The sequence below is a fragment of the Piliocolobus tephrosceles genome, chromosome 14 (genome assembly GCF_002776525.5).
Source record: "Piliocolobus tephrosceles isolate RC106 chromosome 14, ASM277652v3, whole genome shotgun sequence".
Classification (NCBI taxonomy): Eukaryota; Metazoa; Chordata; class Mammalia; order Primates; family Cercopithecidae; genus Piliocolobus; species Piliocolobus tephrosceles.
This window is the reverse complement of record NC_045447.1, coordinates 63343142-63367800: the sequence shown is the minus strand read 5'-3', so window position 1 is coordinate 63367800 and position 24659 is coordinate 63343142. Positions and strand designations below refer to the sequence as shown.

General features: G+C 38.1%; 1 protein-coding gene across 3 annotated transcripts in view; it reads right to left on the bottom strand.

The window, feature by feature from the left end:
* BNC2 (basonuclin 2) overlaps positions 1-24659 on the bottom strand; it is a 457144-nt gene that overhangs the window by 144376 nt on the left and 288109 nt on the right. For all 3 annotated transcript variants that reach the window (XM_023197170.2, XM_023197169.2, XM_023197172.2), the window contains one exon: positions 23965-24067. In XM_023197170.2, coding sequence (XP_023052938.1) covers positions 23965-24067 — 103 coding nt within the window. The remainder of the gene's footprint in view (positions 1-23964; positions 24068-24659) is intronic.

Sequence of the window (24659 nt, the reverse complement as noted above, 5' to 3'; positions counted from 1 at the left end):
CTCCTCCTAAAATGCTCTCCTCCTTCATTCATGCATACATTCATTTATTCACCAGCACCTATTAACTTATCTCTGAAGTACGTGCTGTATGCAGTTACAAAAGTAATTTATGTTGTGGCCTCTACCTTCAAAAGCAGACAGACGTAGGCAATATAAATGCTATAAAAAAGATTTGACCAAGTACTGTGGGACACAGAAGAGAGGGCAATGCTGCCGGGAACGCAGTCTCCTAACTCGGAAGTCAGCAGGCAAGAAAGAAGGAGGAGAGTACTGTAGGTAGATGGAACTAAGGCAGTGATTCTCACTCATTGTGTGCATCAGAATCAAGTGGAGGGCCTGTTAAAACAGACTGCTGGGCCACCAACCCCAGAGTTTCTGATTCACTGGGTCTGGGCATCAAGAGTCTGCATTTCTAACATGTCTCCAGAAGACGCTGATGTTACTGGCCAGGATGATACTCTGAGAATCACTGAATTAATGGGTATGTGTTAGGGACCTGACTATCTAAAGAATGTAACATTTGCAGCAAAATAGTTGGAAATTAGTCCAAAAAGATCATATTAGCAGACCTACGTAAGTAAGGAGCTTTATTTGTAAAGGCAAAGAGCTGTGGAAAGCTTGTAATTTTATTTCTTGTTAATAGGATTAGGAAAGTATTAAACATTTTATAAGAGGAAAATGGGTAGGTGTGGTGGTTCATGCCTGAAATCTCAGTGCTTTGGGAGGCTGAGATGGGAGGATCACTTGAAGACAGGAATTGGAGATCCACCTGGACAACACAGGGAAACCATGTCCACAAAAAAAAAAAAAAAAAAAAAAATTAATGAGTCAGGCAAGGACAAGTGTGGTAGTGCAAGCCTATAGTCCCAGCTACTTGAGGCAACAGAGACAGGAGGATCACTTGAGCCCAGGAATTCCAGGCTGCAGTGAGCTATGATCCTGCACTATACTCCAGCCTGGGAGACAGAATGAGACTCCATCTCTAAACAGCAAAAGATTAAAAGATAAAAATTATTTTTAGTTTTAGATGTAAAATTCTGGTAAGGGTGCAGTAGTTTAATTTAAGCAATAGTTGTCACATGGGAGACATGACACCTGTCCAGCAGGAACAGTGGCTGGTGAAAGCACTGGATGAACCTTGGCCACAAAGTCATAACCCATTAACGTAGAAAAGTTCAGAAGAGGGTTGTTTTAACTTTGAAAATTGTGGCCGGGCATGGTGGCTCATCCCTGTAATCCCAGCACTTTGGGAGGCCCAGCACTTTGGGAGGTCTGACACTTTGGGATCACCAAGAAGTAAGGAGTTCGTGACTAGTCTGGCCAATATAGTGAAACCACATCTCTACTAAAAACATAAAAATTAGCCAGGCATGGTGGTGGGCACCTGTAATCCCAGCTACTCAGGAGTCTGAGATAGGAGACTCTCTTGAACCCAGGAGGTGGAGGTGGCAGTGAGCTGAGACTGCGCCATTGCACAACTGCCTGGGCAACAAGAGCGAAACTCCGCCTCAAAAAAATATATAAAAAATAAAAAATCACAGCCTTTGACAATTGCCCCAGATGATTATGACACATATGCCCCCACTCACATACCACAAAGAAAAATTAGAGACAGAAACAGGGCCAGGGACAGCTTAGAGCCAAGTGAAGAGAACAGGGCATGTTTGCATTACTCCACTGGGACATGACTTAATTCAGTGGATTTCTCAGTACAGTATGCTTAAGCTTGGGATATAAAATGGCCTTCCATGAGGTATTCAAACACAGGGACCCAATTTTCAGATCTTGCAGTTCCGTATTTACTCTAAAACTAATCTACTTGAGAATGGAGGCCCATTCGGGGGCTCCAAGTAGATTAGTTTTAGAGTAAATACGGAACTGTACGTGAGGATTATCCATTCTTGTTTCTCTTCTCAAAATTGTACCCTTCCTTCTTTACAAAATAAAGGTATATACCCTGGCTTATATTCTACATGGTACACTTGCCCAGGGTGTAAAACTCTTCTGAGTGCTAAAATAATTCACAATTTGATTATTAAGAGAATTAATAGGCCAGCTGTGGTGGCCCACACCTGTAATTCCAGCACTTTGGGAAGCTGAAGCAGGTGGATTGTTTGAGCCTAGGAGTTCAAGACCAGCCTGAGCAACATGGTGAAACTCCAACTCTACAAAAAAATACAAAAATTAGCTTAGCACGGTGGCACATGCCTGTCATCCCAGCTACTCGGGAGGCTGAGATGGGAGGATCACTTGAGCCCATGGAGGTCAAAGCTGCAGTGAGCCGTGATTGAGCCACTACACTCCAGCCTGAGCAACACAGTAAGACCCTGTTTCAAAAAACAAACAAACAAAAAAACAACTAATAAAGCCTCATATTTCCCTGACTATACACAGATGAGTAAAGTGTAGCTAGATCTGATACAGGATTTAGGACTATGCTGGAATGTTCAGAATTCAGACATCATATAAAATGGGCAATGATAATGAACTCTCTTCTTACATTCTTGTCTATTTTAATAATGTGTTGCTCTTTAGAAAGCATCCCATGGGAGCAAAGCATGAGTGTCCAACAGTGAAAACTGTCTCCCTCCTCGAACCCCACATATCCAAAGCTAAGATATTCTTTTCAACTATCCTCAACTCTCATTCATCCCTAGGAGGTGTCATCACATGGGAAGAAAAGCCCCTAAGCAAATTAAGGGATGCCTACTCTTTTAAATTTAGTTTGAGTATCTTCCTGTCCCTACAAAATTTGTAGAATACACTGAATAAAAGGTATACATAGAAATTTTACCTAATTTCTTTCAGAAACAATGTTTATCATTTAGTAAGGTAGTTTTAACCTACATAATCAAATAATATCAACATATTTATCATTAACCATCATTTTTATCTTAAAAGATTTTGAATACCTTCTACATACTGCTAATAAAAATAACAGAATTATAATCCAAATGTCAAAGCACTTAATTTTTAGCAAGTATGTAAATTCCTTTTTCATTAAGCATATAAAAACAGTCTGATCATGATACCTAGCAAAATTGATAAATATTTTTATATACTACTCTTACCTAATTTTTTTACTAAAGTCCACACTAAATTGTGTGATACACATGGAACCATATTTATCAAAGTGATATGACTCTAACATACTTCTCATTTCATAAATAAGTTATATATTATAGTACATAATTACTAATTAAGTAATGAGAAATATCATGTCTATTATAAGCTGAATAAATAAATTTTACTAGCACCACATTTTATTCTGGACTGTTTCAGTAATGTATCATAAAAGATGCATTCCATAACTTATTGATATGGTTTTTTTTATAAGTTTTCTCAAAGTGCATTTATTTGAACTGAAATGTGAACTCAGCTTTTTCTAATAAAAATTAAGTCAGATTTATCAGCCTTATTGGTCAAATATGACCATTTGACCATGATCATTGGATGTGCCAATTAGGCTACCTGGTGGAAATTTTCTTCAATTAAGATAGCTGAGTCTGCAACAGTAAGATAAAAGCATTTTGTTAAAAAAAATTGCAGAAGCTATTTGAATTAAAAACTAATACAGTATTTTTATTTTCTGAATCTTTTCTGTGTATACATGGATAAACAACATGCCTCTAAACTGAAGACTAACAATTAATTGTATAGGGCCTGGTGGCTCATGCTTGTAATCCCAGTACTTCGGGAGGCCTAGGAGGACAGATCACTTGAGGCCAGGAGTTTCAGACCAGCCTGGCCAACAGAGCGAAACCCTGTATCTAGCCAAAAAAAAATTATGAATCATTATTTGATATAATTTAATGCCCTTTTCCATAAATTGAAAAAGAAATGACTGTAGCAATATCCGAGTAATACATAGGATGGTTTCAATTTCTTTGCTTTTAGCAAACCAATCAAGTGCTGTGTAATTTTTGGCATGTAACTTGAAATGACTTCTAAGAAATGAATGGCAATGTGATAACAAACCTCCTAGTCCCATGTATTCACGTGAACCAATGTCTCAGCAGTTACATCTATAGAAATGAAAACTGGGAATAGAACTGGTAGTGTGCCTTTTCTCCTTTTTGTAATAAGTACTATTCATCCATGGATACATGAACTAATCTGAGAAGAAAAAAATTTATAGTCCCATCTATTTCACTGACACACATTTCTAACAAAAATCCACTTTATGTTTAACAAATTTTTAAAATTTGTAATATTTATATTGCTTGGATTTTATCACTGTGATAACAATTTTTAAAATAAAATTTATATTTCCAGATATTTTATTAATTTTCATTGTAGGCATGCATGTTAAGTTGAGTAATGAAAGACTTTCCAGTGAACATTTATGGTAATGTTATTTGGGGGAAAAGGATTGGAAACAACAGGTTAAGGTTAAAAAATAATGACAGAAAGCAACAATTTCATGTTTCCAGTGTTTTTAAAAGGTGCTTGTTGTCTTTTTAAAAGGTGCTTAGAGTCTCTAGGGCCAGAGTCTAATCCCAGCTCTGCCACTTACCTGCTTTAAGATATTGGCAAGTAACTTAGCATATGAGAATGTTAGGGTAGTCTTTAGTTTTCAAAATTATTTTAAGTACAAGCAAGCCAGTGACTTGAAGAATACAATCTCAATTTAAGGAGAAAGGAGAAGAAAGCATAGAATCAAGACCAAGCTAAGAAGCTAAGAAGCAGGAGGAAACACAGATGCTTGTAGTGAAGATGAGGCGCAGTTACAAAATGATTGGGATTTTCCAGTTTGGAAGATCTGGAGGCAAAATCAACTGAGATTCAGAGGAAACATCAGGTTTCCAGACAAACTGCCTCTCCAGCTGCCCTCCTGTGATAATTTGCCCCTAGGAATCCAACTATTCCTACACTATGCAGATGATCCCTAACCTTTCAATTTAGCTCTCCCCAAGCTCAACTCCAAACACACACTTGACTCCTTTTGCTGTGAAAGGTAGAACCAGGAAACTAGGCCAAAATACTTGAAATCAGACTTTTTTGTGTGTCATGTTCTCATAGGTGCTCATTGAGAAAATGTTCTAAATTCAAGAGAAAGGAAAACAAAAAGACAATTATCCATAATCCCACCACCCAAAGCAATGATTGTCTATATGTTGATGTATCTATATCTACTTTTTTCAATACATAACTTTATACAGTTGAGGTCATACTGTAGATAAAAGTTTCTATCTTGGTGGTGGTGTTGTCTCCTTTAACATTATCTAGCAAGAACATTCAAAATTATCTCTGACTAGTTTCCCTTGTTTTCCCTAGGTCATCGTCATCCTTAATCACTTTAAACTCTTCCATTGCGGTTTTTCCTGGATCAATTTCTTCTTTCTAGTCTAATTTATACCATTTTAGAGCGGGCTTTTAGTCCTTCATAACTTCATTACTACAAGGGCTCCTAACTGATTCGGTCTCTCTCTATTCTCACTGGCCTACTATATGCTAAATAAAACCAAGTCAATCATCTCAAAATACTGCTTCAAGTAAGTCTTTTCTCTGTTCAAAATTTCCAATGATGCCCCCAGCCTCTTCAACACATAAATGCTCCACTTCTCTCTCACCCACACACAAAATCCTTAGCCTGGGTCAGAAGACCTTCGACAGATTGATTTACTTTCCAGCCTACTAACTCTGACATGGGCCCTCTGATCTGCCCAAAGTGAGGTTCACAGGGCTTTCACATATTACTAGCACTTTACTATTTGGTCACTAAATGTGTATTTCCTGTCCCATACTAAGTTTTAGAGATTTAGTGAAGAACAAAACAGGTATGATTTGGGCCCACTTGAAGTTAATAGACTAGTGAAGAAACAGACTTTTAAAAATTACAGGGCATGGTGGCTCATGCCTGTAATCCAGCACTTTGGGAGGCTGAGGAGGGTGGGTCACTTGAGCTCGAGTTTGAGATCAGCCTGAGCAACATGACGAGAGCCCGTCTACAAAAAATACAAAAATTAGCCAGGCACTGTGGTGCACACCTATACTCTCAGATCCTTGGGAAGCTGAGATGGGAGGATCACTTGAGCCTGGGAGGTGGAGGCTGCAGTGAGCCAAGATCGTACCACTACACTCCAGCCTACGCAAAAGAATGAGCCCCATCTCAAAAAGAAAAAAAGAAAAGGAAAAAACAAACAAAAAATACATTAAAACACAAAATTACAAACTGGGTATGTGACATGAGAACATAATTTCAGTGGGGTGGGAGTCGGGTATTCCAGGCAAAGCCAATTCGGCTAGGACATGAACAAGAGAAGAACCCAAGATGATGCCAGAGAGATAAGCGAGGTTCCATCCGTAAAGCTGTATTTTCTCAGAATGTTTACTTTCAACGCTGTTCAAGCGTCTTTCTTCTTTCTTATTAATTCCTCTGACTACCTTTTCTCTCCAGTTTCGATTTATATTCTATTTTCTTTTTCTATGAAGCCTAGAGAGGCTTCCTCATACAAGAGGAAATGGACTCTACCATTTCCTGTGATCACTTATGTTCCTATTTATCTCAAGACCTTGATTTTGAGCAGCAACCATACCTGAAACAAAATCACTCAAGAGTGTTGGGTAATCATATTGTTGGATGGATGAACACAGTTAAGTGTATATAACAGAATAAAAAGCCATTATTCTATTTTCACTGGAAGGGTAAATGTATGATTCCACCAGGCCACCAGATTCTTCATTTCATCCATGGCCCTTTCTCAATCCTTCTTTTGTCCTTGACAGCACTCCCTCACAGACTAAGTGAAGGTGGGTAATTAAGGCAATTTAGAAGGTAAGGTGGTGCTGCTAGCTAAGCAGGAATCCTGAGTCAACTTGTCATATTTTTTTTCTTACTAGGTCAAGTATTATTTGGGAGATTACAATGCACTTTTAGTAGAAAAGCAGGATAGAAGTCTAATATGGTTAAGGAAAATAATCTTAATTGCAAGGTACACAGACTGAATCATAATACACAGACTTTATGAAAATCATCCACAATAGTAGCACAAATCACTAGATTTGTGATCAATATGCTAGACTGATGGCCTTATAGCTATAGAAAAAGGTGTAGTATAGACCCTGGAAAGGGGTCAGAGAACAGTCACACAGTAAGACTGTAAGAAGAGCATCTATAAAGAAACGAGTATTTTTCTTTTGTAAAAGGCCTGGAGGAAAAACAAACAAAGGGTCAATTAACCTCTTTTTAGTATAGAGAATTTCATCTGGAAAAAGCAAAAGCTTTAACTGCAAGATAAGGATATTAGAAAAAAGGAAACAAAGTCATACAATACAAGCTTATTAAACGGTGAATGAGGTTACTGATGGAACATAATTTACTTGGATTTCCTCAAAATGCTAGAAACAGAAGCTTAAACTGGCAATTTTACGGCTATAAAACAAAGGAGAAATTGAGGCCTGGATATAATTTCAATAAACATTTTGATAAGATCTACAGTTTTCCAAAGGAACATGGTGGCTAAGCCACAGGACCCCAAAATGACACTTGAGTCTGAATGAAGAAAACTCATTTATGTGGGAACAGAATTGCCATAAGGACAACAGCTGGGATTTCTGTGCTTCATTAATGTATGTAATATAAATGTAAAATGAGTATAAAACATAATGCAAAATAGGTAATAAATGTAAAGTAATATGTACTTTTAACTATACTGCTAACTTAAAGAACAAAGTAATGTCCTATATAAAATTCAGTTTTCAAATGTATAAAATAGTGCTGGGGGTGTGTGAGGGGTAGTTATAAAAGAACACATCTATCACATGAAATGTGAATAACAATTTTTTATTTCTATTTTAAGTAACAGGAATTGCTCCTCAAACCTTCAAATAAATTAAAATAAATGCAAACCTTTAATTCTACAGACTTCACTTCCAATATTTTCTGTGAAGGTCACAGAAATAAGGACATATTCAGATACTTTTTTTCTTAATGTAAGAGTATAAAAGTGCTTTTCACTGATCCTACAAAATTGGCTCTCAGTGATAGTTTATAGTTCTTAGTTTTCCACAACTTTTTTTAAACACAACTTTCCTTAAAAGTCAAATTCAAGTGACTTTGGTGGTTTCCACAGGAATATGCTCATTTCAGGTCCTGAGGTCCAGTGGAGTCCATCTAGCTGTTCAGGCATGGCAGTGTGAAGCTAACAGCCATTCATTAAGGTAAGAAGTATGTAAAGTAGAATGATTTTTTCAAAACCACCTACTTTGTAGAATAAAACAATTAAAAATCTGTATGAAAAGGGTCTAAATGGAAACCTGTTATTTCACTAATTTTCAGTCCTGCCATGGATATTTTAAAAATCTTAATGCTAATTTGAAGTAATTTTACAAGTTAAAAAAGAAGGCTTATTCTTTTATTTTGGGAGAAAGCCAAGTGAGCCTTAAATTACAAGGCTAATTGTTTCGAGAACTTCAGGTCTCTTGCCTCAACTCCCTTTAGAATTCCAAATTACAAGCATCAAATGGTCAGCTTTTAGGAACTCTGGATCCTAGACTACTATTTTAATTTCCAATAGATTAACATTTAACACACGTCTTTAGGGATTGTTTTTATGAAACTCTTTCCATGATTACTTTAAGAGTTCTAAAAGTTGTTAGCGATGAGATTATTATTGGAGCAATTTCTGGGGTCTGATTAGAAAGTTTTGATTATTTATAAACAGAATATTTTTACCACTCCTACCTCAAATGTCTAGGCCATAACCTCTGAATTTATGAGGGTGGTGGCTCTTCATTCTTGCTGATACGACCAATAATTTTCAATTATACTGCACTTCATAATAAGCACACTATACCCAATATAATGATATGTCATTTCAATGTACCTAGCCCATGAACTTCCACAGGTTTAATGGGATTTTGCGTATTTAGAATTTCTTCATAAAGGGGCCCTTTGGAATCATTATCACATCAATCCTTTCTCATTACAAGACTCAGCTCTCTTACCAGGCAAGAGTATCAGGGCTTAAGGCAAAGAGTTAGCCTACTCTCAGAATGTAAGCTAGATCCTAATAAAAGCCTTAACACTTGGGGAGAACATTAATAAAGGGCAATGATGACATATTAAAATTTTTTAGTGAATCAGGAGATCATGAAGGCAGGCAACAATTGTGATTAAGAAAAAAATTTCTTATGACTTAAAGTAATATTTAGATCTGCACACTATTCACTACTTCTGAGGGAAAGAACTATGTAATTGGGAGCAAGTTAAGTAAAAATAACTCATGTTCCATTAAGTCACAACTTTCTAACTATAACTGTCAAAGTTGAATTAATTAGGATATTTAATACCAAGGTGAGAGAAGGCTTGCTTCTAGAGCTTTTTTTTTTTTTTTTAAGAAAAGAAGAAAATGAATGATATGTAGCTAAAAGAGTTGATCCCCAAGTGTGGTGATAAAAACTGTCAACCCTTATGTCCAAAGGGTTTATTTTTTTTTCTTCAACAAATAGTGTGTCAGTGTTTTTTAAAATGAACAAACTCCACTGAACCTCTACAAATCCTCATTACATTATCATACCTTATATACATTATCTCAATTATGGTCCCTGATTTCTTTTTTCTTTTCTCTTAACACATGAGAGATAATGTATAAATACTATCATGGTTTATTATGAATGTGATTCCAAACTGTAGGGAGGGAAGATGGACAAAAGTAGTTTCAATAAGCCCCACTGTCCTATAGATTTTAATTAACCTCAGTAGACGTGTAGCTTTCAGGGTATGTGGATATACACATGCACATAAACACCCACAATTAGTCCCAGGTAGAAGCTGAGCTCCACTTGAGACTACACAGCCAGTATTTCAAACTGACTGGCATCTGCCCCTGTGGCCTTATGCATAATGAAGTCCTCAAAACAGACTTTGAAAAGCATTATAGTCTGAGTGAGGCACACATAAAAGTATTTCACCACTCAGTTGTTCAGAAGCTCTCTCTCCTGGCTAGTAGATTAAGCAGGTCCTTGATTATACTTATTCTCCTGCTTCTTCTTTCTTACATGGCCCACTTTTGGGGGCATGCCTGTGCTCTTTTGCAGCAACTCCACATGAAGGTGGTAACAGGCAAAGAGAAAATTTTATCTGCACATTTTACAGTAGAGCTAAGAAGAGATTTAGTAATTGAATCTACTTGCTGAAACCAGGTTTGGAAATTATTATTATTGTTGCTGCTGTTCTATCCAATCTGCAGTTGCCACTGCCAGCTGAAAGTTGGCTACACAAACCCTACTTTATTCAGTTTATATATCAATGGATTAAATACACAGTACACTGACTATAAAACATACCTCGTTTTAAAAGTAACTATTGAGATTTGCTACCTGAATTAACTATGTACATCCTTTTATTAAACAAAAATATGAATTCTTCTGTAAGAAAATAATCACCCTACTCCCCAGTTACTCACTTTAAAGTCTTAATTTTCTTAAAGGAGCATATATCTATGTAAGAATTTCATGAAGCAAAAAGTGCAATGGCAAGGCATATTTACTATTTGATAAAACATATGCTTTAAACTATCGCATGCGAAAAAATATTTCAAAATTGAGAGAGAGTTGTGATATAAAAAGCCAGCATCTGGTAGGGAAATACCTAAAAGAAAGAAATTATTATACTCAGTCGACTTTAAAAAAAAAAAAAAAAAAAGAATGTCACCTTTGTGTCACAAGTATTTTTTTCCTCTTTCCCCCAGTAATTCAGGCTGAAATCTCATTCTAAATCTATAATCAATCCTTTTTCCCCACTGTAATCCCTTAAAATCTCTAGGCTATCACACACACTTTTGGCACTGATGTGTGTTTTCTTCTGGATTGCTGGATTTGCTTAATGCATATATCAAGTATCAAACTGCTTTGTATCAGTAACTGGTGGGATAAAAAGACCCTATGTAAAGATTTGCTTATAAAAACGGGTTAAGAGGGCAGTCTTAGGGCTTAGGAAAAGTCTAACCTAACGAAATCTTAAATGCACGAGTAGAAAATGTTAAGCACTAAAGCAGTATCTGCTGATTTTTCCACTAATGTGATCAACATATGATTGAGCGGATCGGGAAACCTGAAGTTACCATCCCATTCTCTATTAGTGGGCTGTTTGACATGTGAGTCATCAACAAGGCAAAAACTCTTTGGGGATTTAGACCATTGGCAAAACGAAAGTATTTTATACCATCACACATATTTAATGGAGCGCAAACTTTCAGAAAAGAAGTGACATCTCCTGAAATAATGTGAACAAAGAAACAGAGGGGAGATATTGGTTAGTGCTTTGAATTCTGTCTACTAATTTGATCATGATAGTAACCCTAATTTCTAATTAGAAAATTTCTAATTAGATAACTTCAATTAATCAGTACCAACAGGTGCAATCAAAAGACTCAATACAAAGTATAAAATGTAGCAATTTTTCCTTTAGATATTTTACTGTATTTAAAAACCAGTAATAGAAAACACTTGCCAAATTCATTTAGTCTCTGACTGAGGCACACATATGTGATCTCCTAATTTACAGCTTGCACATACAGATGTTCACACTTAGTAAAAGGGCTTCTTAATAGCTTTTTTAAATTAAAAGTGTGTTGATAATAGGTGTTTTAAATATATCCAAACAACACAGCTGAACTTACAAATGCCTGTCTTCATGCCTCACCATGTCTCACACTGTAGCAAGACTTCATAAGAGAGAAAAGGTTATATGATTCAGTCACATATATATAGGATAAATGTTATACCCCAAAAACTCCAAATGAAATCTTTCATTAATTTTTCTTTCTATGATCTGTTTCCAAGTAGAAAATGTTAGATAGCTACTTGGTTTATGTAGCCGAAAGCAGAACCACACAGCCGTTGCTTGCTGCCTGCAGTTTTTTTCCTTTGCAAAACTTTGAACCCCATCCAGCTTTGACACACTGCCTCTTCAGTTAATAACTATCAAGTTTCCCCTTGTCTCCTGTCTACTTTTCTTTGAGGCAATTGCGCACTCAGCACCCCGAGATAATAACACACATCTATAAGATAAAAGCAATGGCATTAATGTAATTGTCTGCCTCTCTCTCTTTAGCCTAATCTTTTTTTTCCTTCAGTTTTGACTGCCTGTGTGACACCTGTTTTTGTCTCCTCTGATCCTACGACAGGTTTTCCGCTGACAAGGTTTTTGCCTGACAGAGATTCTGCAGACAAGAACATAATAAAATATGAAGAACTGCTTGTCAGAGTTTCTGCCAATGCTCACATGAAATATAGGAAAAAAATGACTTTTTTTTTTTTTTAAGGGGCCCTGTGATGGTCGCTTTTGGCATGTCAGAAAAAAGACCTCCCTAGCCAAGTTCTCCAAGCCAAACAGGTGTTTTCTTTTATGTTAGAGGTTGATTTGTTTTTTAATTTTTACTGATAGTGGAAAACATCATTAGCCAAAAGGAGGCGGGTGGGTAATGTCTTACCCTCAGATTTTTGCAGGCAAAGGAATATTAAAAAACTGGAAAGTAGAAGGTATTTCACTCAAGATCTTATCTTCTGAATAAAACAAAAACACCAACATCTGTTAATGATTAAACAAATTTAAGTTATCTAAAATTTACTTCCTGGATATTCGTGCTACCAAAACCTCCCACTTACCTTTCACTTATTTTGTTGTCTGAAGACAGAGGGAAACAGCAAAGGTGAAAATAGAATGAGAACTGGAAAAGAAAAATGTGCAAATGGACATAAAGGCAAGGCGTTTGTGGGCTGTGCTTAAAACGGGAAGAGGCTGCTGGGAAAGCAACTGGCAATTAGGAATCTGAGTGAGACTTTTCCATGGGCTTAGAGGTTCAATAAACCTTTGCTCCATGGAGTACATGAGAGATGCTGCATTAGGTTCCAGCACACAAAGATGAAGTGCCCTTCCTGAGCTTTCCAAGTTAGTGGAAGGATCAGTATTACCCAGAAACCTCTGGTCTCAGCAAAATGTGTTGGGAAAATAAAGAAGGGAGCACTTAATTTCTCCGGGGGTGGGGAGTGGTGGTGGAGAGGGGAGTAAAGGGGTAGGAATCTCACTTTCTTGATGAACAAGGGATAGGAAAAATGGGCCAGGATCAACAGTGCAGCAAGTGTGAAAGTACGAAAAACTGGGAAAGAGTTTACAGTGGTGAGTCAAGGGACAAGAGCCTGGATTTAGGGTGTTAGGATTCTCACACCAATTCTAACTACTCTGCCACCAAATCACTTTAACCTAGGCTTTAGCTCTCCAAATATATTATCTCACACCTAGAGCCTACAATTACCACATCTAATGGAAACACAATTCACAGCCGGGCACGGAGGCTCACAGCTGTAATCTCAGTGCTTTGGGAGCCAATGCAAGAAGATCATTTGCATCCAGGAGCTTGAGACCAGCCTGGGCAATAAGACAAAACCCTATCTCTACAAAAAATACAGAAATTAGCTGGGCATGGTAGCGCACAACTGGGGTCCCAGCTACTCAGGAGGCTGAGGTAGGACGATTGCTTGAACCCAGGAAGGGGAAGTTGCAGTGAGATGAGATGGTGCCATTGCATCTGGGTGACAGAGCAAGACTGTGTCTCAAAAATAAATAAATAAATAAAATTCAAGCCAAGATACATAACTTTAATTTTTCTAGTTTCAAGTAAAACAGTAAAAAATAAAGTGATCTGGGGCCGGGCGCGGTGGCTCAAGCCTGTAATCCCAGCACTTTGGGAGGCCGAGGTGGGCGGATTACGAGGTCAGGAGATCGAGACCATCCTGGCTAACACGGTGAAACCCCGTCTCTACTAAAAATACAAAAAACTAGCCGGGCGAGATGGCGGGCACCTGTAGTCCCAGCTACTCGGGGGGCTGAGGCAGGAGAATGGCGTAAACCCAGGAGGCGGAGCTTGCAGTGAGCCAAGATCAGGCCACTGTACTCCAGCCTGGGTGACAGAGCAAGACTCCGTCTCAAAAAAAAATAAAAAAATAAAAAAAACAAAAAAAATAAAGTGACATTTAAAAATATATTTGACACGATACATCACAAATATTATCAATATGGAGACAATGGAAGAACAACTCTTAATGACTATTTTACTCTTTTTTAAAATAAGATGACAGCTTCAAATTTGGCGTACACTTTATACTTACAGCACATCTCAATTTGGACTAGCCACATTTCAAGTGTTTGCAGCCATAACAGTGGCTTCCTTATTGGACAGCCAGGTTTAGAGTTGCCTTTACATTTACTGGCGAGTAGAATTAAGGCCTGAGACAGTCCTTTCAATCAGATGGGCTTGCATTTAAATTTACAGTGTCACTTGACTGTACAGAAGGCTAAGAGGCCCATGAGGTCGAAGTGGGGATTTCCCTGGGTACCAGGGAGCAGCTGAAAGGAGAGAGGAATCTCACTACTGGGCCTTTTAATAAATACTGGCTCCAAGTCTATCCAGTTGTGATATTTAAAGTAATACTTAAAGTACTTGTTATACAATTCTTTGGGTATATGCGAACTAATAACAAATTAATTTAAGAAGCTTTTGAAGATATATAAACATCTACAAAGGCAAAACCTGGTAAGAAATGGGATGTATAAACATTATTTTAGGGCTCCCAAATATAATTCAGAGCTATCTTTGAAACACTATACTTATCCAGCAATATCACACTTCAGTAGAGAGGGGAGAGGAGTTAGGAGAAGTCACCATTTATGACACAATAGAGAAGGAAGAGTGGTTGAAAGGATCAACATGATATTGCTGAGGCATATGGGGTCCTTATGACCCAGCCGAATCTCCTAGTTTATCCTGAGTAAAAGGAGAGGAGTTTAGTGTATTTCATTTATAACCCCTTCAATTTGTGTTCTGCCTAACCTGGTGAACTGCAGTTCATTAAGATGTTCCTATAAACAATTAAGCTTCCTGTAGGATCGTTAGCAAGATATAAAAATTTATGATGTAATAAAATGCAATAAAATGATAAAGTGGTGAGCTGATCAAAGCACTTCACATGCAAAAAGATAGGTGTGAAAATAGGTAAAAGTAGCCTTAATCCTACCAAAAATTCACCTACTTACAGCTTTTGGATTTTTAGCAGGTAAATATTACTATAATTTAACTGGTGCAATTCTCAAAATGACTTTTGGTGTAAAATATTCCTTACTGTGTTCAAATAAGGGCTCAAATGACATTTTAGGGGAAATGGAAGGTATAGAACTACACTGGATTTGCTGGGGAAAACAATTTCACCTAGGGAATGCTTGGTCTGACAGCCAAAAGAACTGGTGACCTGACCTCTGCAACAGCATGCTGTAGATAGCCTTCCTTGGAAGGAGAAATAGTTTCATCGCATCACATTCCACATTCGTACCTTAAGGGAGACACTAGATACTATCATTCATATTGATGATTTTATTGACTTAGTAATAAAAATACTCCTAAAATTGTTGTGCCAGAATATTGGGCTAACCCTACTCTTTCATGTAAGCCTCTCTCAAAACCTATCTGTGTTATTTAGATGCATTGCTATCATTATTTGAATTTTTCAATAAAATAACTGAGTCTTAGAGAAGGCATTACTAACAAAAGGCAGAGAAGGGATTTGACCACTGGCCTAGCCACACCCAACTTTTAATCACTCTACTTTGCTAAAACATGTCTATCACGTCCACAGTGTTGAAGTCTTACTTTTATAGGAATTTAGTGATAACAGCAACTAACAATCACTAAGTGTTTACTATGTATGAGTCTGCTGGATTATCTCATTTAATCTTAGAAGAACACTATGAGCTAGGAGCTATCATCATTCACATTTCACAGATGACAGAACAGAGAGATTATACAACTCGACAAGACTCTACCTACAGTAGGTGATAGAGCCGTGATGTGAATGTAAACAGTCTGATTCAAGAACAGCATTCTTACCTATTTTGTATATTGCCTCCCATTCATTCACCTGGAGCTTTTTTATATCCCGGGATACAGCTCTGTGTGTTTCATTCTCAACACCCTCCCATGAAACTCCTTACCAGCAGACCAGCAGTGACTACACTTGAGGCCAGGTCTTGCCAGCCTCACCTTATGTTCCATCTGAATAAAACAAGAGCTAGGAAAAAAAAAAAAAAAATCTGGGGAGCTAACAGGCAGAGAGCCCAGGACTTTGAAGGGGAGGCACTGTTTGTGCTGTGTTTAAAGAAAATTTAAGGAGTTCAAAGCACCATCCGAAAGGTGGGCAGGCTGAGAAACAAATCAAAAGCCGCTCAGGGACACAATAAGAAAATAGTTACTGCCATTAATCAAGCACCAAACCTTTGCATTTGTGAGGATGTCCTCCCTTTAGGGCTTATCAGCAGTGATCAGGGAGTAAAGGAGAGAAGCAGAAGAGGGCACTGTGCCCTCAGGTCAAGCCCAAAAAAGGCTCCCGTGCCAGGCGGGAAAATGGTCTTGCTTTTGCTCTCTAAAACGAAGAAAAAAGTCCAAGGACTTTGCTCATGGAAAGACCAGAATCCAGTTGCCTCACCAAAACTAGGAAGCAGCTAAAAGCTGTTTTCCCTAAGCAAAAGAGAATTTTGCAGCTAGGCAAAGCCGGGTTTCAGTATTTACAATCTGGAAAAACTAAGTCCACTAGAAAGACAAATTCTTTAAGCAGATACTGCAACCGCTTCCACTTTTTCCAAACGAGTGCATCAAGGGAAGAAGACCATAGTGTTTCTATCCCTGTGTTTCTGAACAAAGCCCTAGAAACATCTTCCCTAAGGATCTAGTTCTCACTTTGCCACTGCTAAGCATGTACTTCCCTTTCCCCGAGGACTCAAATTAGTGCCTGTGCTACTGTTCACCAAACCCTAAACACCCCTCTGGAAAAAAATTTCTACGAAAGAAAATGTTGTTTTTGTTGGGATAATCTCCAAGCCAGAGCTTGCTGGGAACATTATCTTCCTTTGTCAGAGGAAACTTAGTTGTTTTTCAGTCTCCTCTCTTTATCTTGACACATTTACAAATTATCATATGGACACTGCTGTGGAGTCACTCAGAATGAGCATGATATCACAGAAATGTCATGCTTTATTCTTACGACAAAGGAATTTCTATTTGGAGCGGGAAGGAGAGAAGACTAGGGAAGAAAAGAGATTGCCAAGGAAAGGACTGGACTACTTTAGTTATGTTAGGTTTTGGACTCAAGTCAGGGAGAATATTAGAGAGTTACCAGTTGGGAACAAACGACTTTCACAGATATTTAGACAATTTATAAGAACATAGACTGGGACAAATAATAAAGACATGTGACCTTTCACAGGACAAAATGAAAAAGTACTTGTTTTGATCTGCCTTGCTTGTAAGTCCTTACAAACTACCATGCCTCCAACAAACTTGAGGGATTTGTAAATAGAATACTGAGATCTCATGATTCTAAATGTAGGACTGATATAATCAAAAGCTTTTTTTTTTTTTTGAGACGGAGTCTCGCTCTGTCACCAGGATGGAGTGCAGTGGCGCAATCTTGGCTCACTGCAACCTCTACCTCTTGGGTTCAAGTGATTCTCGTGCTTCAGCCTCCCGAGTAGCTGGGATTACAGGTATGCACCACCACACCCGGCTAATTTTTGTATTTTTAGTAGAGACGGGGTTTGACCATGTTGGCCAGGATGGTCTCAATCTCCTGACCTTGTGATCCACCTGCCTGGGCCTCCCAAAGTGCTGGGATTAACAGGCGTGAGCCACAGAGCCCGGCCCAAAACCTTTTTGGGCCCAACGCCTTTTTGATTATAGGATGCTCATGACCAACAGCCCTGATTTAGGATTTATGCAAATTGTGTCTGAATAGGATTTTCTTTTAGGTATGGGCTTGCCAGATTTAGCAAAGAAACATAAAGGACTCTCACCTAAATTTGCATGGTAATATTTGTATTTAAAAATCATTTATTGTTTACTGATATTCAGATTCAATAGAAAATTCTATATTTTCTATTTGAGTGAGGGTCTCTATAAATACCCCTGGTCTGATAAGACATATCAAATACAAGCTGAAAATTCAAATTCAACAATGCTGAGAAAAGAAAAGAAAAATTATATCCAGTGAATTACAAAAAAAGAAAGGTTTGAAATTAATGGGTTATATGCATATTAAGTCTTACAGTACATTAAACCATAAAGCTGGTTGGTATATGACACTAAATTAACTTTATGCTTCTCATCATTTCCTGTGGTGAAGAACTGAAGGCTACCTGGCACAATCTTTCATGTATGAGATATGTTTAATAAATATCTACTGACTGATGATCTGGATGATGTAGACCAGGTCTGCTCACTTTACATTAAAAAAATCAGAGGACTTTGGATGAAATATGGGCAGGAAAAAAGCTGGCTTAATTAGTAAATAATTAAAGTAATAATGTAAAACTATCTTTTCCTCGAATGAACTGCATGCAGTAAAAGGAAATCACATTTACAGAACATAATAAAAGAAAGGTCTCAAAATTCCAGTGCAACAAGCATTCTTGCAGGCAGACCTCGGCCAAAGGAAATAACACTGGTATTAATTCAGATCTCTTGAAAGTGAATGAAAATTCTAGTACTCATGCAGCTTTTTGGAATGGCATATCCTTTTATTTAAAGTCAAAGGAAAAAAAGAAGAAAAAAATAATTTGCGCAGAGAAAGCTGCTGTGGGTGCATTAAGCTATAAAATGTATTTTTTATTCATCAAGTCTCATATTCTTGCCAAATGCTCACCTCACATACCTAGGAAACAGTGGAATTGTTTTTTTATTTATTTTTATTTTTTTGTTTTCTTTCCAAAAGAGATAGTCTTATCAAATGAGCTTCATCGAAGTAAAGGTTACTGATCTAGTTTTAAAAAAAAATTCTAAATGAATTACCTTTCTAAAATCTGCCCACCTCTTTTATCAAATACACAAATCAAATATCATGGGATAAAACAATTTTCCAGTTGTATTGGATTATCATTAAATATTTCCTAAAACCGCTTAGAATTCAGTTTGCTCTCTTTCTTATTTTTACTGTTTTATTTACCTTCATCTTAATGGTTTAGAAATAAAGTCTTCATCTAAACTATGGACATTAAAACTAACTTGCAAACATTAAACAATAAAAATGGTTTCGTGCAGCAGTCCTCAACTTTTACATCATGCCTCCTGTTTTTTTCACAAAGACACCAAACTCTTATTGGTAATGCTTCCCATCAGAAGCAGGTATTCATCAAGGGAGAAAAGTAAGTAGGACTCACTTCCACCTGTACCCAATGCTGAGTGTATTCTAGTTGTACCAGCTAATTTTTAATATTCTGTAAAATATTTGGCTGAAGTCTGAATTCTGTGAATGGCCACATTACTACTCTAGTGTGGAGGCAAAGGGTAAAAAGAAAAAAAAAATTACATCACCAGAAAGGGAGCCCATTACTGCTCTTACCCTGGTATCTTAATATTATTTGCTACTTCTGAAACAAAAAGAGTTGAACTCCTAGAAAACTTTTGTTGTTACTGTTTTTCAAGCCATACTCAGATCTTTTTAGGCGAACGAAGGAAAAGCACAGAGAAGATAAAGCAAACAAGGGAAAGTAAAAAATATAGTATTTATAGTATTTCAGTGAAGTAGTGGCAGTAAACTGGAGTACTTTTACAGAGACTTGACAAAATTAGAAATTCTGAGCCATTGCTGGCCCACCAACTAAAATATTACAGACTAGGTATGGTCATCTTTTACCAAAAAAAAAAAAAAAAAGTTTAAGTAAATTCAATAAGCCCTGCTTTCTATTATCAGAGTGAAAGAGCTAAGATTCCTTAATGTGGACAGGGTGGTGGTAAGGTAGGAAATCCTTTATTAATTTAGTGGGAAATACCTACTGATATTCAGAACTGCTCTGATATTCCTTCCCCCCTTAACTCAATAGTGCTAAGGATTTTAAGGAAATACTCTGTGAAAAGTAACACGGCTCACTAAGTATTAGTAATTCCAAAACCCAGGTGTTGCAGTATAATGAATTAATCACTATTTATTAATTTATTTTTGAGACAGAGTGTTGCTCTGTGACCTAGACTGTAAAGTGGTAGCGTGATCTCAGCTCACTGCAGCCTTGACCTCCTGGGCTCAATCAAACCTCCCACCCCAGCCTCCAACGTCGTTGGGACTGAGAGCACATGTGACCGCACCCGGGTAATTTGTGTACTTTTTGTAGAGACAAGATTTTGCCATGTTGCCCAGGTTGGTCTTGAACTCCTGGGCTCAAGTGATCCACCTGCCTCAACCTTAAAAAGTGCTGAGATTACAGGCTGTCAGACACATCACGCCCAGCCTTTAATTATTTTTAAAACACATTTCTAAAGATTTTTGTAAAGCAGCTAATGTCAACAACTTAAGCAGCTTTAATAAGCAACCTGTGAGTCAACAGAGAGAATGTGTGTTTATGTGTGTGTACATATACAGACACACACATATATGCATAGATATGGTATATAATGACCCAAGAAATCCAACATCTTAGGAATAAACTGAAAATGCTGCTAACAAGGAAAATTTATTCAAGAAAGGAGGTCAACAAATTCCTAAAAATTAATTTTAGAGAGAATACATGATCTTGGCATTTGGTTTTTTTTAGCAGCAGATATTAAATTTTTTTTTATTGACATAATGACAAGTAGAATGCATCCAGTGCTACCATGAAACCATTCTGGGCCATGTATTTTGGTAGTCTTGTTGCTGTTCCATGTACTTCAGAGGAAAATTACACACAAGAAAACCCAAGTTACTTCCTTGTTGCCCCACACCCAGGACACTGCACGGTATAATGCAGCTGGAAAGAATGCTGTGTTTCACCTCTGAGCAGAAGTAACTAGAGACATGATTTCAGGGTTTCTGTGCGGGGGGGGTGGAATGAAGCAATTAGTTGTAATGCTAGGGGCAAAAAGAGTGGGTGCTCTCATCCCGCTGCCAACTCCAAGGCTAGAGGCCAACCCCTCACTGCTGTATTTGGCCTCACGAATGGGGAGAGTGTGGGATTCGCATGCCTGGGTGTATGTATTTTGAGCTATATACAGATATCTCCCTGTTGTGGGAAAAGAGAGGTCAAGGTGATAATCATAAGGGAAAGAATTAGACTTCATTTTACTAAGGTCTGAGAAACACCAAAATTAATATCCCAGAAACATAGAATTTTTAACGGTACAGTAGGAAAAGCACAGTCTGGTGTAACAGAAACATCTTATTCAAGTTGGGTGAAAAATGACATTCTTCAGAAAGTCCTCAAAACAATCACTGGCCAGGAATAATTTATGTTGTTCAAGAAGGAAAAAACATTGCTTTTACTTTTACATTACTAATGTAATATGCACATGGACATTAAACAGATAAAACAAACTGGTGACACAGTTAACTTTTACACTCACAAGGCTACCATAGTAGATAGATAATGATAATACAAGATGGCTTTGGCAAAAATGAGAGCGAATAAATGAAACGCCCTTTGTTTAATGACTGGCCTCCCCTTTACTGCTCATCTACTGTCCACTGTACTTTTAATACGCATTATTTAGAAAGGCTTCATATATTTTCTCTAGACTGTAAAGTAGGTACTATTCATCCTATTTTACAGACAAGAAAACTGAAGTCCAGCGATATTAACATGTTATGAAGTGACAGAGCCAAGATTTGACCTCAGAACAGTCTACACCCATACTGCCTCCAATATTCTTATGATTCTGATGGGTTTAGGACATAAGTTCTGTACCTATTACCTGGCAAAACCAATACTTCCTCAGAGAAAAAAAGGATATTTAGGAACTATTATGGGTTGAACTGTGTTCCCCCAAAATTCCTATGTTGAAGTCATAACCCCTACTACATCAGAATGTGACTATATTTGAATATAGGGTCTTTAAAGAGGTGATTAAGTTAAAATGAGGCCCTCAGGGTGGGCCCTAATCCAATTTGACTGGTGTCCTTAGAAGAGGAAATTTGGATGCACAAGAAGACACCAGGGGCTGGGCACAGTGGCTCACACCTATAATCCCAGCACTCTGGGAGGCCGAGGAGGGCAGATCATGAGGTCAGGAGTTCGAGAGCAGCCTGGCCAACCTGGTGAAAACCCATCTCTACTAAAAATACAAAAATAAGCTGGGCGTGGTGGCTCATGCCTGTAATCCCAGCTACTCAGAAGGCTGAGGAAGGAGAATGGCTTGAACCCTGGAGGTGGAGGTTGCAGACACCAGGACATGCCCCACAGAGGAGAGACCATGTGAGGGTGCCCATCTACAAACAAGAAGGAGAAGCCTCAGAATGAAACCAACCCTGCCAACACTTTGATCTTGGAATTCTAGCCTCCAGAGCTTTGAGGATATAAGTTTCTGCTGTCTAAGCCACCCAGCCTGTGGTATTTTGTTATGGCAGCCCCAGCAAACTAATATAGGATGAGAGACAAAAAACATTGAACGTAGTAACATAAAGAGACTGCAGAACTAACTGCAGCTTATCTGTTGTTCAAGACTAGACTGAGAATTGTTGCTGATTTGAAGCCTTGTTAATAAAGCAGGAAAGCACTCTATCCCTGTGGGCATGAAGGATTGCAGGATTGTGGTTGCATGGTGGAAACATACCCCTTTCTGGGTATTCCTCTGAGAGTACTCTCTCTCACAGAAACATGGCTGAAATGTCCCCACAACTCCAGCATACACAGCCTCACGAGCAAGGTACATGATAAATTAAAAGCATTTTTTTTTTTTTTTTTTTTTGAGACGGAGTCTCGCTCTGTCGCCCAGGCTGGAGTGCAGTGGCTGGATCTCAGCTCACTGCAAGCTCCGCCTCCCGGGTTTACGCCATTCTCCTGCCTCAGCCTCCTGAGTAGCTGGGACTACAGGCACCCGCCACTCGCCCGGCTAGTTTTTTGTATTTTTAGTAGAGATGGGGTTTCACCGTGTTAGCCAGGATGGTCTCGAACTCCTGACCTCGTGATCCACCCGTCTCGGCCTCCCAAAGTGCTGGGATTACAGGCTTGAGCCACCGCACCCGGCCAATTAAAAGCATTTCAAGGCATGGCCCAGTGTTGTTACCTCAGATCTTGCTAGAATAACATGACATTTATAAAAATACAACCCACTGGATGTTTGGCACTGCTTGGGAATGAAGAGTATGTCCACTTAAGAGGCAATACCCGGGGCTATCAAAAAATCTCAAGCCAGGATTTCTTTTTATAAACATTACCTATCTTTTTAAATTCTACAGTCTGGGAGGTGAAAAAAAAAGAAAAAAGAAAAAAGTCTGCTTATTTCCAAGTCTCCTTTGACTTAAACAGAACAAACATAAACCATGCACAGGAATATGCTGAACACTCAGTCAGGGCACACTGACAGAACGGCTCTGTGCACCTGGCAAAAAGCCTCAACACTCATATCCTTCGCGTGGGGTCTCCCCACCCCGGGACACACCTACACAGAGCTCACACTCTACCTACGTTGACCACCTCCAATCCCCATGCACACTGAAAGGGAGTATTTACAGGTTATATTTTCAGATACCAGCCAAATAATGTTCCCGTTCACTCTCTCATCCACCTGAGACCATACGACATTTAACATCTAGAAGGATAAACTCAGCCCTTAGCACATACGACAAGGGTGAGCAGTCATCGAGGAGTTCTCAAGCAAGGAGGATTTGCCAGCTTCCCTCTGAGGTCCAGGCCCTGAAAGGCCAACTGTGGTATGTTTGAGTTTCCATTAGGCCTGGTGCTTGCTGGCTGTGCCCATGCTCAGTAAGAACTCTACAGCCCAACTGTCCTATAAACATCTTGGCCTTCTGCTGAGAGCTGCTTGCCTAGCACTGCTTCTTGGAGCTGAGAATATGCTGTTTGAGAGCCACAGGCTGAATCTTAACTAACACTTGGAGCACAGCTGACCTCTCTCTTCTCTAGACCAGTGACTGCTCTAAACAGACACACACACACACACACACGAACACGAACATAATAAGAACGGGAAGAAAAGCCCAGATTTTCCTCACCATGTGCCACCCAGCCATGTTTACACTGATCACAAGTCCTCAGGTTAATCTTCCCTGGCTGAAAACATTCACATGTGCAGTTTACCAGTGTGCAACGGATGGCCTGAAAAATAAAGGAGGAAAAAAAGGTCAACATCTGTTCAAAGAAACTATACTCTTTTCACCATTTTAATAAATAATGCCCACTTCCATTTTTAAAGGCTTTATGATGGCAGGGGCCTGGAGGGTTTTAAAAATAAATTTAGATATCGCCAAAATCTCTTATAAAAAAAAGGTAAAGAAAACAAAGCTCATTCACTAATACAATGTTTTAGATCATTCATAATAACCTTTAGATTACAAACTTAGAATAAAAATAAAGGATTACATATTCTATAAGATACTGGATTTATGATATCACAAATCCAAAAGAGGAAAAAGTATATTGCCGCTAACACATATTTCCACTTAAATTTATTCACTTGTCAATAAAGCAAAACATACATTGTAACACAATAATATTCAAGTGAAATGTTTGTGAAAGTAAAATACAGCACGCAAATATTATTATTAGAATACTACTTTTCTTCTGTCGAATTTCAATTAAATGTTGTGCTAAACTCTCAAATATATTTTAAAGACACTCCTGTGATCAATAAGACCTAACATACTTCTGTTATTATTTATCACATCCCAATTCCTTGAGTATTTTTTTC